The sequence below is a fragment of the Rhamphochromis sp. 'chilingali' genome (assembly GCF_963969265.1).
Source record: "Rhamphochromis sp. 'chilingali' genome assembly, chromosome: 5".
Classification (NCBI taxonomy): domain Eukaryota; kingdom Metazoa; phylum Chordata; class Actinopteri; order Cichliformes; family Cichlidae; genus Rhamphochromis; species Rhamphochromis sp. 'chilingali'.
In genome coordinates, this window is record NC_137932.1 from 2,856,332 (window position 1) to 2,875,717 (window position 19,386).

Here is a 19,386-nt window from a genome sequence, read left to right on the forward strand (position 1 = left end):
TAACACGAACCCGTGTTAATTACAAGGAGCTACTGTTAGCTTAATTAGCCAAGCAGTGCTGATCAAATCTACTAAGCTGATCAAATTGCCTGCAGTCATTTCAGTCAGTAAACTGAATGACTGCAGGCTAAAAATAAGAAAACCTGCTGTTGCTTTTACCTCTGCTGAAAGCAAGGAGTGACTGATTCCAAAATAACTCAAAGTTTCAAGTGTCAAAGTCGCCCCCGTTATTAGAGCAAACAGCAATATGCAACGTGCAAGAACAGAAAGACTGATAAGGTTTGTCAACAGTAGCTAAGAAGGCGGGCTCACAATCAATCAAACCAATCCACTGTTGTGAACATGGGACACTTGTGCACATGACTACATCTCATGCAAGCTACTTTAAATGAGGAAATATGCTATTTTCATTAAAACTGATATCAATCAAGATGACACTGAGAAGCACACAAACGTGGCAGGACATCCTGTAAAAACGCACAAACACACACAACTAACGAAAACGGGCCACATGGCTTTGATCAGTGTAGAATGAGAATATTGTCTGCACAATTGCACTACACAGAGGTTGCTTCTATGGTCTCATTTAAATGAAGTTAAATGTTAGGTCAAATTCACCAATTACTCTTTTTTTTCCGAGACACAGAACTGTCACAACACAGGCATCTTCAGACAGACAGGCTATTATTAATATTTACTGCTTGCTAAGACAATGATTAATCCATTTTTTCTCATCATTTATATTTAACGTGATAATTAAGAGAGACTCATTTAGTATGCGATACTGACACTGTGTTTTTTTCCACCCTCTCTCATCTCTCCACTCACTCATTCATCGTTCACGCAACGATAACTGTGGCCGCTCGTTAGCTGGAAAGCATCAGGTCCTGTGACTTTCCTGGCTCCCTCCCACGATGAGCAAATGAATATGTTAAATAATCACTCAAAGTGAATTAAAAATAAGCGGCAGTGAAAATTCAGCCCATAAATGTAAACACACAGAGAGATCTCTCGCAGCTTAGATGAAAGAAAAGTAGGGGAAAAAGGATTTGCTGTACCTTTGCTTCTACCTAGAGGAGAAAGGATCCGTAGAGATAAAAGAAGGAAGAGTGTCATCCAAGGCAGAGCACCAGAAAAAGACAACAAAAAGTAGGTTTAAGCTATTGTTAGTCTACATAAAGCCTGTGACACTTGCATGCAACATGTCGACAATCATGCAAATTGTGCAGTAATGGGAGAAGCGCACACGGGCAGCACACAACTGACACTTCAAAATCTCAACAATTCTTTTTCTAGATTTCATTTTGTTTATGCCGTTGTGTGTTGTTTTAATAGAGTTGAGGTCTACGGCTAAGGTTTTCGCTGGCTATTTGTCATAGTTTTGGCTGAAGTATATATACAGAACTGTGCAAAAGTCATTTCTTTATATTTTTCTAAGTCACTATTTGGGATAACTACCTTTTTTCCTCAAGAGTGTCTAAACTCTCAAAAAATGTATGTTTTTGTGACAAACTGCTGCTAATAGAGTTAAAAATGGGTTGTTTGCTAAGTTATTCATTATGTGCAGACACAACACAGGTCAGGAGGTGCTTTTATGTTTGAATGATTCATTCAGGTCCATAGATTTGTTAAGTGGATTAACAAACAAAAAACATTGCTGTGAAAATGCTCAGGTACAAGGACTAAACTGAAACTGGGTGTAAACGCAGCTATTGTCCAAAGAAAGACCTGGAGAACTATTGCTCAAGACTACTTTAACGGACCTGCGTCCACATATGTGGACATCACATTTTGGGTTATTTAGACCAAAATACTCAATTTTGCTCTACAAGGGCCTGATATCCACTTACGAGGACATTATATGCTACTGTTCTATTGAAATTTTAAACAAATATCCTCATATGTGGCTCTCATTTTTCTTAGAAACAAAAATTTGGTAAAAAAAAAAAAAAAAATCTGGTAATTCTGTTTTTACATTCATCAGGACCCAATCAGCTCAAATATCCAAGAGAAATTAAAAATGCATGCTGTGGAGGAGTTCGGGTCTTAGGAGGTTAAAAATGACAAGTCTGGCTCTTTGGAAGCAAAATATTTAAAAAATGATGGGTGGCTCAAGACTTTTGCACGGTACTGTAAATAAGCCATAGTTTGCTCATGATAGCTGAGCAAACTCCAAACTCGTCATATGACTGGAAGCCATGGCCAAATGTTGTTTCCAAGAACAAGAACGAACATCCTTTCTCTGTAATATCGGCACACAGTTATAGTTCGGTTTAGGTAAGTGAAAGCTGAAAACACTTGGGCACAATTAGAGAAAAGTCACAGTTACTTTATGCCAAACTTAATAATCTTGGACTCCTGGAGAGCTAGATTGAATTTGATTTTGAAATACAATAAGTCTCAGACTCCCTTTCAACAAGCCAGCAAGATCTGAAAAAAAAAATCTAAATTGCAGAGTAACTAAGAGCCTGTGAACGCTGATATTTTTAAGCTTATTCCAAAAAATAGATTCTCAAATGCAGCTTTACTGAATTTGATCCGACAGAAAGGAAGCGGCTCCGTCCATTTTAATCATAGTAATAGTAATTCACATTCCATGAATGTGCCACTTCAGAAATGGGCTCTGCTGTCTTCACCCATCCACCACCCAGACTTCAATATTATCTTACACTGGCAGTGGATGTAGAGTGTAAATTGTGTTGCTGCAGATTCATCAAATATGAATGCAAACCCTGCTACTATTTCTCCTACATGCACCTTACCTTGACACTCTTTGATCCTTATTGTTCCCTTTCACCCCTCTCTATCCCAGATAAGCTTCTTTCTCCTCTGAGCTGTCTCCCCAAATTCCAGTGATTTCCTTATCCACCCCCAACCCCACCCCCGAGCTTCCCTGTTTTTTTTCACCCCATCCCCACCATCCCCGCTCCCACACAGTGGACCGTGTCACTGCTTGTTTGCTGTGGAAGTGAGAGTAGTACACAATTATGTAATACACAGAGACCTGGATGAAACGAGGCTGAGGACACACACGAGCACAGCGAGAGAGAGACAAAGGTGAGATGTGGGACATGCCATGCTGTTGTGCACCCCTCTGCGCCAAACACACACACACAGTCATCCCCCCACCCCCACCCCACCTCTCTGCAGTAGCCGCACAGCAACACGCAAATGCAAACGGACAGATAGTGCAGGCGCACACTGTAAATTTACAGCTCACAACCAACACAGGGGTTAGTGAGCTAAAAAACAAATAAATAAAAGAGATATCTACAAAGAAAGAGGAAAGAGTACCTTGCTCTGCCTTCAGGTGTGCGAGGCCTTGAAGAGAAAAATCAAACAGACAGGAGAACAGAGAGGAAAAATTGAGAAAAAACACAACACGCCAATACTACAGTTGTATTGTCACTGTGCATGCTTTGCATAATGGCAAAGAATGGCTATCACACTAAAGGCAAAGCTTCCCCAAGTGCTTTTGAAAGCTTTCCACTGAAACAGACAAATGACTTATACGAGGAACAGTCTGCGTGAATGTAAAGTAACTGTGGAGGGTGTTTGCTGAATAAAGGTCAAATCTAAGAGTTAAAACAGAACTTGTGGTAAAAAAATTTGCTTGCGTTTTAAAGGTGAATGCATAAATAACTTATAACTGGATGGGACGTGAATGGCTGCAGCAGTTAAACTGAAGCTGTGACCTCATTTGCCTGGAGACTCACCTGGTTTTCTCAGGACTGCTGTGGAAACGTCAGGAAAAGAGAGAGAGAGCAAAGAGAAGCATCGCATTAGCAACACTCTACAACCACTTTTGCATGTTGCATCTACACATGCAAAAAAACCAAACCCCTAACACACTGGCGATCATGTAAGGAGCAAAGAGGCGCCCTCTTGACATGTCTGATTGTAAACTATTTCAGTGTGAACACCTGTGGAAAGAAAAAGGCATAAAACTGAATCTGTCCCGCCCCCACGGGATCCAGATCGACATTTGTGCAAACAACTCTTCCACATTTCGAATATTGTCATTGTAGCATAATATTCCGCATCACACAGAGTCCCTTGAACACGTAAAATGATGCATAAATCCACGCTGTTGAGGATTTATGGTGTGAGTTTTATGGATTGCAGGATTGCTTGTTCTCAGACCCATGCCTTTCTCCTCCACCTCCTCTTCTTCAACTTATCGCTCACCCACAATCACACGCCCCTTGTGGTTTCTCAGAAGAATGCTCACAGTGGGAGTCCCGGTGTAGCTAATAGTGGAGCACGGCAGAAAAAAAGAAGAAAAAAAGCCGCATGTTAAGCTTCGCTCGCGGCAAACATCCTCACCGAGAGCTCACCCGTCAGTGACACCTTGTGGGTCTCAGACATGCCAGTGTGATTTAGGCAACATTACAGATGACTGAGTGGATTCAACATCAGTTGAGTCTGTTATATATTTATTATTCTTCTTTAGTCACAAACCTGAAGCTCGCATCCTAATAGGAATACTCGCGCTTGTAATCGGTGCCCCCCAAAGAGCATCAAAAACTGATGAGAGGAAAATTAAACACATCTTAATTAAGACAGACTACATCAGACATTTTAAATATTGGCTCTAACGCGAGATATCAGATATTAATGTGACTTAGCGATGCGCTTTGATCTCTGCCCAGTCTACAAAGAGGAGTGGCCTGTTTCGTACTACTAGATACATCCAGGGATTTCTGTGTTTCATTTTTTTCCCACCCGCCTCCCTGACAGCTTTAAGTCCTTGTTTAATGTTAAATTTAACAAACTCAACCCACGACAGATATATCATTTGAGAGGAGGAGTAGGGAGGCAAATTCTGCAGCAGGGGATGGTGAAGACGAGGTGAAGATTTCCTCCTGTCTCCTTTAGGGAGTCTAAAATGGATGCTGCCTCTCCTCCCACACAAGAAAAATGACATTGGAAGAGGAAAGGGAAGGGCGATGGGTGGAAGTGTGGGAAAGGAGGGTAGAAGCCAGCTGATGGACGGCAGCACTGTTCTAGTTCTCAGGAGATGATCCTGGGGGGGGGGGGGACTTAATGCTTGAATTTATGTGCCTGAATCAGCAGGTACACATATTTTTTTTCCCTGACTGTGCAAATGCTTGTGTCCAGATATGGTGCGTGCGCGTGTGTTAAATGCTCAGTTTCCGTGTAGATAAAACCTTTTCTCTTGTCGCGACGGTGCTCAGAACAAGCCAATGTGCTGTGGAGGACATGTGGTCCGAGCGTAATCCCTGGCTCTATTTTACCAGCAGCTTCACCACTCAAATCCAAGCATAATTTTCAGCATGGGCACTAGACACAAATGCCCCGTGCACTGGCATCAGGCAAGTCCCTGCACCATTTTTTTTCTCGCTGACCTACTTTTTATAGTAAGATTATTGTAACTGTCATTTTTTCCATGTCTGTTTATTAATCCCCAAAGCTAAGCCCGAAGGCACCATTTCAGCACTTACTTAACAGTTTGCTTGCCCTAGCCTTCAATTACTAACCTTCCAACGAGTCCCTGCATATTTGTTTAAGCAAAAAGGAGGTCCTTAAACTGCTCATTACAAATGCAGGATGTGGAATCCTGAAAGAGGACATGGATGATCATTTTTACATATTCATTAAACAATCCTGTGCAGCTCTTAACAACCTTGACCTTCTGCATACCTTTATGTAACCAGAAAAACCACAAGGTATTCAAGAGATTTCATAATGTCACCGCTGCTAAGTTAGCTGAACTGAAAGAGATTTCACATCCAGATCATTTCTATTAAAGACAGTGATATTTGCACAAGGAATAGCAGGAGAATAATAACGATGGCTGTGCTTAAAGAAGCAGTTTAAGAATGATCAATGACAAGGTCAAGTACTAAAGCTACAGCTACAGATCTGCACACTAAGGTCGACGCATGCAGAGAGCGAGTACTGTCTAATTTCAATCCATTAGCCACACTGATACATCCTGATCCACACAGGAGGCGAGACTGAGCATGTGTTTTATGGCCAACTGTTTATGGTGCAAAGCATGGAAGGGCTTGCAGGCGTTCAGAGAACGGAACCATTTCATAATTATCACTGCGGTGAAATGATGATGCCTTAGCAGAAGGTTGACCCCCACTAATTCATGACAGATGAGAAAAGGGGGGGGGGGGGAGGTATACCAGTGTGGGAACAAGAAGGATGTTTTTCAGTGAAGTGGCAAACAGAAGCTTTATCCCACTTTTCCCATTTTCTCATTTCTCATCACACATGTGAATTCTGCCCAGTCCTTGTATTTTCCCTTCCAGGCCAGTCGGCTAGCAGGCTACCATTAAAAACACGGCTGGGAAAACTCTTCCAAGGCCCAGTCTACTCAGCCAGTCAGCCATCTGCCCGTTTTAACGAGCAGCTCCAGGGCCTCGCCTGCATCCGCGTGCATTCACGCGCATGCCTGTGAATGCAAATGCATCCGGACTCCTGCATCCGACAATGTAACATATACATATTCACACATTTAACAAATTGCTAATTTTATTGCTCATTAATGTACGGCATGATCACAGTATACTGACGGGACAGGTGTGCGAACATCCCCTGAAAACATTCTGTGCTCAAGCGCCGCATGAACAACAAGTACTTTGCCCACTTGTGGACATGTGGCCATAACAGTAAAAGAACTCTTCACGAGTTTGCCGACAGACAGTTTGAATTGACGGCAGTGTTTGCGCAGGCATTTTCCAGGCAAATTAGCCATCTCTGTTCTCATTATCCTCCTAATTATGGTTCCCAGTCTCTGTGGCATAATCAACAATCAGCCACATCAGTTAATGGGAGAGCAGAAAAGAGCAGCAGTCAGTTCAGCTGGGGAATTAACTTGACTACCCTCCCCTAGCTCCCCTTTTTTTTATAGCCTGAAATCGGAGGAAAATGAAGAACAGATGCCTGAATAGAAGGATAGAAGGACGAAGAAGGAAGTAAGCATGAGTTGGTTTGTTGTCCAACAGCTAATTTCCTGTGACAAATTAGGGTACAACAGGCCAGTGGTAAATTCACACATTGGACTCGTTCTGCCCTGCAGCTAAGATATGACCACCGCCCAACTGAGTCGTCTTAAAACCTCGGCCTTTCTAACACAAAGATGTCACAGTTCCGCCGTCAGCCCTCAGACCAACAGGCCTCCTGCTCCTCCTCTATCGACTGTTCGACACAGGCAGCGGGCAAATGGGATGAAGCGAAAAGAGGTCAAGTCCAGCCCGTTTGCTCGACTGCTCTGCAACCAGCACATCGCGTGCTGTCCTCAACAACGCCACAGGCTAGCACTCGTGATCTGACGTCCGAACAGCTTCATTTGATCAGCAAATTTTGGTGCATATTGGGAAGCAAAAGACAGCAAAAAAATCACATTTTAAAGGCACGCTGCAGTGATGACATTTAAAAAAACAAACATTTTAATTGTATTAGATACAGTTTAAAATAGCTCGTCATTAGCGCTCTAGCTTTCAGTGAGCATTCCTCTGATTTCGGGCAAAATGGAGTCATCCCTCAGTCGTGTCAGTTTGATTTAGACAGGCAGGAAGTGGGTCAGCAGGGAGGAAATTTGACATGGGTCTGTTCACACAAAGGGATCTCCTGCAATCCATACACGTAAACAAATAGTTAAGCGAGTAAGGTTATGGTGAAACTGTGTATTTAAAAGGTTACCGTTCTTGAATATGGAAAAAAAGAGAAAATTTTGTGTTGTGGTGAATGGAATAGCAAAAAAACGAGCAACTTATTTTTGGCATCAGCTAGCACTGATCTCAAGGCTGTAAAGCAGCAGGGTGTTCTGAACAATGAGAGATTTTAACATGATTATTTTTTAAATATATATTTCCTGAAAAGGAAGGGAAAGACCAGTGGCAAGTTTTGTCGGACCACGTAGGTATCAATTAGAAAAAAACAACTTTTTTTAATAACTAAAGCTTTTAGGGTGTGAAGATGATAGAATAGGGTGGAATATCCTCAAAGAGCTGGATCTCATTACACTCTCCAAATAAAGCGATGGCCTTGGCACAGAAGCAGAAGAAAAACACATGAAGTTATTTCTCAACCAAACTTTGTGTACCTTCAGGTCCTGCAGCACCTTGCAAAATCTGAATACATTTAATAGGGGGGAAAAAAGAGAACTCAGTATTGTAATTTTAGTCATATCAGCTAATACCATATCCACCACTGCCTGATCAAAAGTAATAACTGTGAAGGGAGAAGAAATGCTGAGAACATCATCTCCAATTTAACTCCCACGTGAAATACGAAGACGTTCTAAAAGAAGCCGTAAGAGCAACAAAACCCTCGGTATTTTCATTGGGTGTCCTGCATGAATTGCATTAAACCGCTTAAACACGCCAGAGTATAGATGCTCCTGCTTTATATAAATTACACTGTTGTGCAATCAATGCACATTTTTCGAGGCATTTCATAAATGAAGTTTGGTGTGGCACAAATCGCATTAGGTGCAGCGGGAATAGCAACACAGTTATGGAAATTGAATCTAATTTTCAGAGGCTTGTATTGAGATTTATTGCGTTGCTTACAGCCACATGGTATGAGATGATTTTAATGATGCAACATATGCAAAAAAACAAAAAAGCAAATATGAAGGGTAATCATATAATCTTTTTTTTTCGCTATACCTGGAAGCAGACAGCAGATGTGATGCTAGTTGAAGTCTGCATTTGTAAGGAATCCCATTGAATTTTTATTTCAAAATTTTAACCAGCAATCGTGCTTGACACAGAAAGGTTCTGGAGCCAACCCTCTTACCTTCAGTGCAGTATCGACCTACATATCCAGTTCTGGAGCAGTCACAGTAGGGTTCTCCGTCTGCCAGTGAGCAGATCCCACCATTCTCACAGGGGTTCTCTGTGCATAGGCCCATCATCTCCAAGCGGACTTTCTGACTATTGATAAGCGTGGGCAGCTTACTCCCATAACTGAGGTCTGTGATAATTCCTTTGAATGGCGCTAGCTCGCGGACGGAGGGCAGGGTGATGGCAGACGTGCGGATGTCCCCTGGGAGGCCTCCAAGAAAGAGGTCACTGACAATATTCATGAACTGCCGCTGAGGCCGCACCTCTTCCGTCTTGGTTTGGCCATCCAAGGCCAAGCCAGTCCGCAAATTGTGCCTGTTGATGGCTGCAAAGTGCCAGCGGCTGTCGTTAACCATCTTATCTGAGGTGATGGTGGTCTCGGCACAGTCGATACTGACGCGAAGCTGCAGCTTACCCTCAGATACAGCGAGAAGCAGAAAGTCACAATATCCGCCATCATCAAAGTAGAGCATCAGGCCCTCTGGTTCTGAAGTCTTGAACTGAAACGTCATGTCGCTTCTGGTGCTGGCATCCCAGCGCAGGTAGCGAGCCCACTGACCTTCAGAGCCAGTAAACTCCAGGCCTATGCTTAGGCCCAGCATGGTACTTAGCAGCATAAGGAAAAATCCAGGTAGGCTGTTTGGATTCATGGTAGAGAATAACAGGGAGCTCAGAAGAGGGTGAGAACTGGGGACAGATCCTCAAAGTGATATGAACATCTGATAATGGTTTAGTTCCGGGCTTTTTCTGCTGAATGTTATATTCCACATAGATAATCTTAGTCAGGCAGACAGCGCAATATCCTTTTTTTTTATCTGAGAGGCAGATCTAACGTTGATAAAGGATCTTATCTCAACTGCCAAATCTATGGAGAATTGTGCAAAAAAGGAAAGGAAAAAAAATCCAGTTTCCACATAAACGCGTAAAATTGCTATGGTAAAGGTGAGCCGTAGCGTGTTTTGTCAGTGATTCAGAGCTGTGTCTTGTGATTTTTCTTTAAGGCGGTTTCCTGGGTTGAAGCACAGAACGGTCATCGTTGGTCCGGTTCCACGCCCCATGGTTTAAACTGCAGGGAAAGAACAGACAGCACTGAATGCATTTCTTTAAGATGAATCTCTATTTTCTAGCAAAACAAAGCAACCACCTGCAAGGGGATGTGTGACACAAATAAAATATGTGACCCAATGAAACATAACAAAGAGGAGTCCAGAGATTCTTATTAAAGGTTATAAAATGTTGTATCAATTAAGTCTGTACAAATGAGACCCATTCATGCCAAGCATGTTGTGTCCACTCCATCATCCTATTAGGGCCCATAGAAATTAATATGATTGTGACACATCATGACAATCTGTCATAAAACAACTCACTCCTCTTCAGCTACAATCAACCATTCCTGTTGTAGTGTACTTTGGTTTATTAGCCAGTTAGCTATGTAGGAAATATTTCAAATGATCCACACCCCTAATCCCTGACCAGCTAAATCACTGCTAGGACAACGAGGGGTGGGGTGTCCTTGGAAAATGACCCCCTCTGTAAGAGATCCCCTGCCTGTAAACATTTGACAAACCCTGTAATGTTCTATATCTAGTTAGCCAACACAATGTAGAATTTTGGAAACATCATTTGTCAAACTAACACTGTCTGTGAGCTTTTGGCTTAACTGTAGGGATTTTCTTTACTGTTGCTAAAATATGCCAACTTAAACTAGAGTTATAAAGCTGGTTCAGATGTAAAACAGCACTCAGAGGAGGTGGAATAGGTAAAACAGCAATTAGGCAAATTGTGCCTATGAGTTTAGATGAATTAGAAGGGATACTGAGAGCACCATTCAATGTGGATTTGACTCTCTAGGTGGCCATTAAATAGCACTAAATATCTACTGAACACCCATTAAAGGTTTACAACCATTTTATGCACTTTTCTATTTCTGCCAATTACTCATTTTATTTGAAGGTCCACTCAAATAATCATTTATAGTTGTAAAGCCTTCGTTTGAGAGATGAATTCCCAAATAGTCGAAGGACAACAAAGCGGCTTTGTGAAAAATACACAAATAAATAAAGTCCATCTACTGGGCTGGGTTGCCTTGTTGATTCCACGATGAGAGGAAATCCATGGAGGTGAGCCGGAGCATGTGTTTAGCCTCAGACGTTAGCCTGCTGTCTGTAAGGGCCTGCTGGGATCCTGATAAATATGACTAATTATCTGCCGCCACTCTCCTTTTCTCATTTGCGTATCTTTGGGGGATTGCAATCATAAACAGCTATTCAGAAAGATGTTACGATGGTGCTACTTCATTTCCAAATCCCACCACTAGCATTCTTTTTCTAAATTTCCTTCAGTGAATACGTTTTTAACTTGTTCACATCACCCAAACCCAGATGACAGCAGTACTGAATATTAACTAGCTCACTGGCCTTTGTACGCTACACCTGTACTCATCTAGTTCTGTTTGATTTTGCTCTGCAGAGCCAGGAATGATTCACATGGTGAAACCTTATACGTGTGTGTACTCTTCCAGCCCTTTGCCCTTGCAATTGTTTTGCTATTGGGCTGCCCACCAGACAAACGCATTGTCCAATCATGACAGTAGCACAGACCCATGCAACACAATAGGCCCTTTAACCACCTGCCCTGAATAGTTAATCTTGCTGCAGCAGGCAAGCTATTGAATTGTAGAAACTGATACCTATGCTAATGCACCGTGTACACATGCATGTGTGTCCCTGTGCAGGAGTGTACCTGACTGTGTCTCTCTGACAACGCTGGGTTGCCTGGCTGGACGACTGTCTTTGTCTTAAAAGTGCCTTCGTGAGACAGCGTCCGAAGAGAGGTTAAAAGGTTCTGTGTGGTGAAATCACCCTGAACGCTACTGCATCAACCCAAGCCACCAACTATAAAAGAGTGTTATGTGCTGTGTCCCTTGACTAAGCAAGGCTCAATATGCCCATGAAATCTGAGATGCCTGCCTGGTATAAAAAAAATGGCCCTGGACTCTATTCAATTAACATGAGTTATTGTGTGTGTGTGTGTGTGTGTGTGTGTGTGTGTGTGTGTGTGTGTGTGTGTGTGTGTGTGTGTGTGTGTGTGTGTGTCTGTGTGTGTGTGTGTGTGTGTGTGTGTGTTGCTTAACTGCGATATCGGGTGTCCCTATAGCCTGCAAACCATGGTTTTAACACTGAATGCTAACAATGGTAACATATTCTCTTTCAAGCAGTCATGGAGATATCATTGTGTTAAACACAGCTGTTTACAATAGGGGTTTTTTCCACCTTTAATTGATTCTGACTTTAAAAACAACATTTGCCCACCATGACATTAACTACTTAACATTCGACTGACTATAAGCCCTGCTTAAAATCCAAATCTTTCCACCTCAAAGCTAAGCTAAATGAAGCTAACATAGTGCCAAGTTGAGTTTTACCCAGAATATGTTACTGACACTTTTCCTCGCAGGCTTGTTATGAAAGATGCCCTTCAGCTAACAGCATGCCTGAGAGCACCCAGCAGTCCTCACTCCACAGGGCGAAAAAGGAAAAATTAACAAGCTGTTTTGGGCTTCTTAATTAAGTACTCTGTTTAACTAGCATAAACCCAAACCTGTTTTTTTCTGCCTCCTGTTAAACAAATAGGAAGTGGCATAATTTCTAAATAGCTACCTTGCTCTGCTAGAATAAGCACATATTTTCCGGGATATACACATTGAATTATTAAATAGTGCAGGATATGAGATGACCTGTATGGGATACCTTCACTGACTGCCCATAAATGATGCATTGACAGGTCCGGCTTCGGTGCAGCAGATTTATAGGCATGTTTTGTAATGTAGCCGAGCCCCTATCACGCACTGGAGACCCCCTCAGCCCCCTGCTGTGCTCCCTGTCCATCACATGCTGCAGCTCCTCCGGGCTGCAGCATGTGACAGCAGTCACAGCAGTCACAGCAGACGAGGGTATGCTGCATTAGAAGCGTGTCCGGACCTGCCAAGTCCACTGCTGGTAAGAGGAAGTGGGGCGCACGGAGCAAAAGGGGAATTTTAGGGTGAACCGGGAATAAAGTGAAGTCATTTAAAGCTTCAGTGCAAAACTTGAGAGCATAAACTTCAATCTGGCACCAGCAGGAACGGACACATTACGATTCTTTCCGCTCGCGCTGAACATCTGTGCAGGGCTCCAGATGTTGCAGTTAAGAAAAAAATAGCCCAGTATTTAGATTTTAGATGAGCAAATGGCCCCTAAATGCATCACGAAATCCAACGTGGGCTTCAGTAAACAGACTTTTATAAAACACCAGCCATAATTTAGAGCAAATAAGGTACAGAGACGGGATCAGCGGTAACTCTGCAGTCAGCTCAGAGACACAAGTTCTGGCAGAAATATTAAATTAGAGGGATGCTGTAGTCTCTGCTGAAAGCCCCGGTGGACATTTCAATTCCGCACGGCCGAGCTTTCACAATGTAAGTGCAACAGAAAATGATGCTATCGATCACATGAGTAATTTCATCCCTTAATGGAATATTTTAAACCTTCAGATGATAGGAAACATTTAAAACCTGCCAGAAATCCAACCCGCAAGCCCGCACGGATGAATAAAACAGCGGGCTACATGTTCCCCCCCCCAGCAGCGCTCAAGCTTTCCCTCTGCCTCTCGCACGGTGGCAGTCTGACTGTGGCTCGAGGGCTTACGAACCTTTGCTTTTGGAAATTACGAAGCGAAATTTGAACAGGACTCGTGGGTGAAGTTGTCGAGAAAACGGGAATAGTTCGGGGTAGTTTCCTCCTTCGCTGTTCTCTCCGACCGAGAGACGCGATTCGGTGAGCTAAAACTTTCCATCTCTACGCGCTTCGCTCATTCCCTACGAATTTGTTTGCTTTAAAAAGGAACAACAACAACAACAAAAAAAAAAATCAACTCTAATAAGTCCACGTTATCTCCCTCACGTCACAGACCTACCCACTGTTTAGTGTTAAACTGCGGGTGAAGGCTTTTCAAAATTCTAACGATCCAAGCCATCCCACTGCGCCTAATTCCTCATCTCAGCTCAAAGTCACATCAAATTCGCAGAATATTTTTAGAAAAACTTCAGAATCCCGCAACTTAAGCATCCTCACAGAAACAAATAACGTATTAAGATGGTGGTGGGGAGGGAAAGAATAAAAAAATAAATAAAATTAAAATAAAACAGGACTAAACCAGTTTTAATCTGCTCCTACCTTTTTTTTTCCCACGCAGAGACTCCGGACGGACAAAAGCCCCGCGCGTAAATATTGCAAATTATAGTAATCCAGACCAAAATCCCATCCACAAACCCGAGCCTTTCTTGATGAGAGTGGGATGCTGATGGTGGTGATGAGGCGGTTATTATAAGTGAGGCGCGGTGGAGGAAAAGGCAGCCGTGCTCCTTCCTCCGGCTCAGTGAACGCGCATCTCTCAGCTCTGCTTCACTCAGCGCTACTGTTGATGGGCCCCTGGATTTCTCCCACACTGACGATCTGACCCGCCTTCTTCAGAGTAATCAGCACAGTGGGTGGGGGGGGGTTACTCCATTTGCAGAGACAACAGCCCCTCGGGACAAATTACCAATAAGGAAAATTATTTATTCCTTATTTTTAAGCTAGGCTTTTATGTAATTCAGGCTGCTTGCGCGCTTAGGAGACATTACGAGAAGCAAATTACGTACTGCAAAAGTAGTGCATGGCATGCCCACCTAATATGTGTGTGTATATATATATATATATATATATATATATATATATATATATATATATATATATATATATATATATATATATATATATATATATATATATATATATATATATATATGTGTGTGTGTGTGTGTGTGTGTGTGTGTGTGTGTGTGTGTGTGTGTTTAATACACACAATTCTAAATGTTCCTGGGGGCTGTTCCGGGCAGAAGGTTTGGTTTCTTTCAGTGCAGTTTTTCAAACCCAGGCGAAAAGAGAGCACAGAGTGAAAATGTGACGTTTTGGTTTTAATTTTCACCATAGGGGTTTAGAGCTTAAATTCAGCACCTTGGACAGCACCCCCTGGTCTTGAGACAGCTACGGGCGACGTGCAAAATCCCAACGAGCCGCACCCTGGGCAGAGGGGAAATCTTTCGTTTTTTTGCGTGTTGCCTCAGCAGCTCTGATGCCAGGGTGCTGTCCAAGGTCCTGAAGGCTTGTCAGGCGTAAATGAGAGCGAAAAGAGAGAAAGCCTTTCAGACAAGAGAGGAAAACTAGAGAGATGACCGTTGGGCCTGTCACTGGCTCCTTTTATTGTAATCTAGTCTCTTTTCTACACACTATTGATACTACTAATTACACTTGCTACTAAGTAGTCATAATAGCAAGATATTATGCAGCTAGTAGTAGTGTGGATTTAACATGCTCAAACAGCTGTACTGGTTTGTGGCTCCACGGTGGAGTGGTTTACACTTTCACCTAACAAGCCAAAGATCCCTGGTTGGTTCCAGGAGGAGACACGAATCCCTTTGGGGTTGCTTCAGGAAGGGCAACCTGTGGAAAAATCTGCTAAATAAAACATGTGTAGCTGCCGGCTGTGGTGACCCCTTGTTAAACAAGGAGCAGCTGAAAGATGCTCTGTGTAGCTTTATTGGTTTGACATATTTTGGCACTGTTTTTGGAAAATGTGATAAGGGGCTCTCCCATGAGGCCCTGGGACCCAGGTGTTGCCAATACAGGTAATGATCCACAATGTTTCACTTTGTGCATTCTTCATTTGATAATTAATGTTTTGCAAGAGTAGTGCAACCTGACTCAACCTGTACACCACCAGCCATCATATTCTGTAGCATTTCTTCCACAGGTATACAGTAGCTGCTGCTGTAGTAGGCTGTTTGGCCACCGTGCTTGGTGCTGCTTCTCCAAATCTCTGCAACTCAAATGGAGTTATGAACACTGGAGTTTTGGGAGTTTTTTTATTATGATGTGGTACATGGATTGATTCTTATATAGTGCCTTTCTACCTTGCTTGAGCACTCAAAGCGCTCTATACTACAAGCGTCATTCACCCACTGATGCACGCATTCATACAACACTTATTTCTATGCTTTTTATCTAACATTTACAATCCAGTGAATTTGGAATTCACTCTTGTCTAAGAACAACATTTTGGCAAGCGGACTGGAGAAGCCAGGGATTGAACCATCCTATTTCAGATTAGTAGATGACCTGCTCTACCTCCTGACCAAGCACTGACTCAGCACCATTCCATATTTCTAGCACATTTGCTGAAAAATCTCCCATGCGTGTTTGGCAGGGCAGATATGGCAACGAGGGTGTTGCCATCCTGTAAGGGAATAGAAATGTTATATTTGTCACAGGATAAATGAATTACTTGAATAATAATAACAATAGTAATTAAGAAACATTAAATACAGCAAGACACTGGACTGGGTGAAAAAAACCCAAAGGGGATAAAAAACAGTTGCATCAAAGTAAAACGTACATACTGAAAATTCCTCAGGGTGCGTGTTGCTGAAGGGCTCAGGGATCTCAAGTGCAGGTCTAGACTCAGGATCAGCTACCTGAGAGTCTTCACCTAATCCCTTACACTGAACTATCAGGTCATTTTATACATATCTGGGCATCAGACCAAATTTAAACATGATAAGAACTTGCAGCCAGTGGAAGGAAGCTAAATCCAGAGATATGTGGTCTGTCCGTCTTTGGCACCAGCTCAAATCTTAGCTGTTGCACTGAGGAATAGCTCAAAGCATGAAAGTGGCTTTTGACACATGGCAGGACTGGAGGGAGATGAGCAGAAAAGCATCGGTGACCTTCTCTTGTTCTGTGAAGAATAAAAGAACTTGGAGACACAAGTGAGATTTATGGATTTGTAGAGGTGGTAGAGAAAAAAAACATGTATTTACAATTGTGTATGCGAGAACTGTGACACGATCTGAGATATATGAAACTTGCTCTATGCAAAGTAACTCATAATGGACCTATATGCCCCAATATGTTTTCAGCATTTTAGCTAATGTTGTTTTACAGGATTAAAGACATCTATAGTGATCAGCCATATTATTAAAACCATTTCCCTGACATTGAGTAAGCTGACAATACCTTTGGCACATTTATATGCATATTTAGATCAAATGTTATGGTCTGAGTAACCTAAAAGAGTGCTGTATTTTGCATGATGGCATTAACATAAGGGACTCTGATGTCTGAACACGCAGCACTAGTTGTAGCAAAGGGATACGTTCTGTAACAAAGGCGAGGTGTTAGTCAAAGCAGCAGAAAGCCACAGACATTAACCCACTGGTAGAGAAGGTGAATTACGACTGCAGGACGAACAGCGTTAAATGAGGCACTGAAGTCTAATAGTAAATGAAACAATCTCCTGCTGCTGCTGTAAAATTGAGGCCATTTGTTACTTTGAATAGGGCTGCAAGGCTAAAACAACATCTGGGCCACTCTTGCTGCCCAGTTGCCACTGAGACCCTGACCTGGATAAAGTGAGAAAAGAATGAAGGAATGATTGAATCGAATGGTTCCGGGATGAGTGCATCTCACCTATTTGCTCGATAAAATAAAGACCCCATCGAGCTTCAGCTAACCATTACCACCAAGATGGATATTATAAAATATGATTAAAGCGATTTTAATATAGCCCATCCAGCAGACAGCTCTACACATTTTCCCCTTGTTAAACTCACCTATGAAACGTTGCTTTTTCCTGTGGTCTTTTTTGATTTGTGTCACATATTATTCTGTTATATTCTGCCAAACTGTCACCTGCAGGGGCTCGTCCAGGGGTTTCATATTAAAGAGAATGTATTGACACATTAATTAGGTCTTTGGGGTGATGAGAGATTACCGATTCTCTCTTGGCTACAGTAGAGCTGAATCAAAGAGCAAACAGGCAGCGGACAGAGCTACATCCCTTGGGAATTAAAGGAAGATGGATTATGGAACATGCAAACAAACATTCATGAGCTGCTAAACTGCCAAAGATACATGCAAACAGAATGACAAACAGAAGTGTTCATTCTACAAATATATTTCCTAGAATCAAAGATGGAAGTGCCCCGAGTGTGACGGGTTTCCCAGGCAGGGTTCTCTATCTTGCTGTCCCCTGTACTAAAAAAGCATAATAAATGAATTCTAACCATTGGATACTGTCTTCAAACCGAATTCAGCGCAAAAGCTTCTGGCATACTTTAATAACACCCCAGCCACTTGTTCTGAAATCTTGAAATGAATTTCCAGCTGCCACAACAACTGTTGTAATATTCACAATGTATTATATATGCCATGATGCAAAAACACATTAATCATGGATGAAGAATTCCCCTCCTGCATGGAGATGTTTTGGAAGCATGCTTAGTCATCACACAGAGAAAAGAGAGCATCTTCTCAGATTTCTTTCTTTCCCTGACTAATCCCACATCTCTGTCTTAGTTTTTACCCTGGTTTATTCTGTGCGCTTTTCAGAGAACGGTTGTTTCTCCTGACACGCACACAAGCACACTCACTTCTAGAGAAAATGTAGTATCTTTGCTTCCAGGGCTTTTACTGTCCAGCTTTCTTGCCAGATCAGTGGCCTCCTGGCTCGGCTAGCTGCCCCTATAAGCGGGAGACTCGGAGCGGAGTTTGATCCTTAGCTGACTTTTCCCTGCATGATACTAACTGCAGTCCGAAGTGCTAAGCCTCCACTTACCACCGATACAGCAGATGAGCTATGGACTTATTAGCCTTTAGTTTGCACAAGGCTTATATTTAAGCCACACAAAGATGACACTGTGCCACCGCTGTTCGTGTGCGTGTGTGTGCACTGTGCACGCTGAAAATATCCATTATCTTTATTTACTGTTCCTATTGCCTTATATTCATCTAGTAACTGCTGCTCAGTAGTTTCAGATTATTAAATGTGTCTGAGAAGTGACACGTGGATGTCTTTTGTAGGGCAAACCTGGTCATTACAAAAGCTTGAAGAGTATCAAATCATATCATCTTCTATCATATCAAAGAAGAATATTTTACTGATGCAAATGGTGAAAATCACAACATGAGTAATATTGTCGATGGGTTCAATAAATTCTTCATAAATGTTGGCCCTGAACTAGCAGCGGACGTCCCGTGTCATAAAAATGAAAATATCAGTAATATGAAATCAAATCCCTTTTCACTGTTCCTCTCAGCTACAAATGAGCAAGAAGTAATAAATATCACATTAAAATGTAAAAGTAAGTCTTCAATGGATTATCATGACATAAATATGTCTGTAGTTAAACAGGTTATTCTGAATATTGCTAGTCCCTTAACATATATCTGTAATTTATCATTTCAGTCCGGTTGTTTTCCAAAAAAAATGAAAATTGCGAAAGTAATACCACTATATAAAAGTAATGACAAACACAGTTTTACCAATTATAGGCCTATTTCTCTACTGCCTCAATTCTCAAAAATTCTAGAAAAACTTTTTAATTCAAGATTAGAAAAATTCCTTGAAAAACATCAAATAATAAATGTTGGTCAGTATGGTTTCAGAACGCAAAGAACCACTTCAATGGCGATAATTGAGG

General features: G+C 42.1%; 1 protein-coding gene across 4 annotated transcripts in view; it reads right to left on the reverse strand.

Annotated features, from left to right (window-relative positions):
• Nucleotides 1-14,277, reverse strand: part of nrxn3b (neurexin 3b) — a 346,499-nt gene extending 332,222 nt beyond the window's left edge. For all 4 annotated transcript variants that reach the window (XM_080883239.1, XM_080883238.1, XM_080883237.1 and 1 more), the window contains exons 1-4: nucleotides 14,042-14,277; nucleotides 8,779-9,891; nucleotides 3,717-3,734; nucleotides 3,295-3,321 (exon numbers count right to left, since the gene is read on the reverse strand). In XM_080883239.1, the coding sequence (XP_080739365.1) occupies nucleotides 3,295-3,321; nucleotides 3,717-3,734; nucleotides 8,779-9,475 (742 nt within the window). In that variant the 5' untranslated portion in view covers nucleotides 9,476-9,891; nucleotides 14,042-14,277. The remainder of the gene's footprint in view (nucleotides 1-3,294; nucleotides 3,322-3,716; nucleotides 3,735-8,778; nucleotides 9,892-14,041) is intronic.
• Between the last annotated feature and the right edge of the window lie 5,109 nt (nucleotides 14,278-19,386).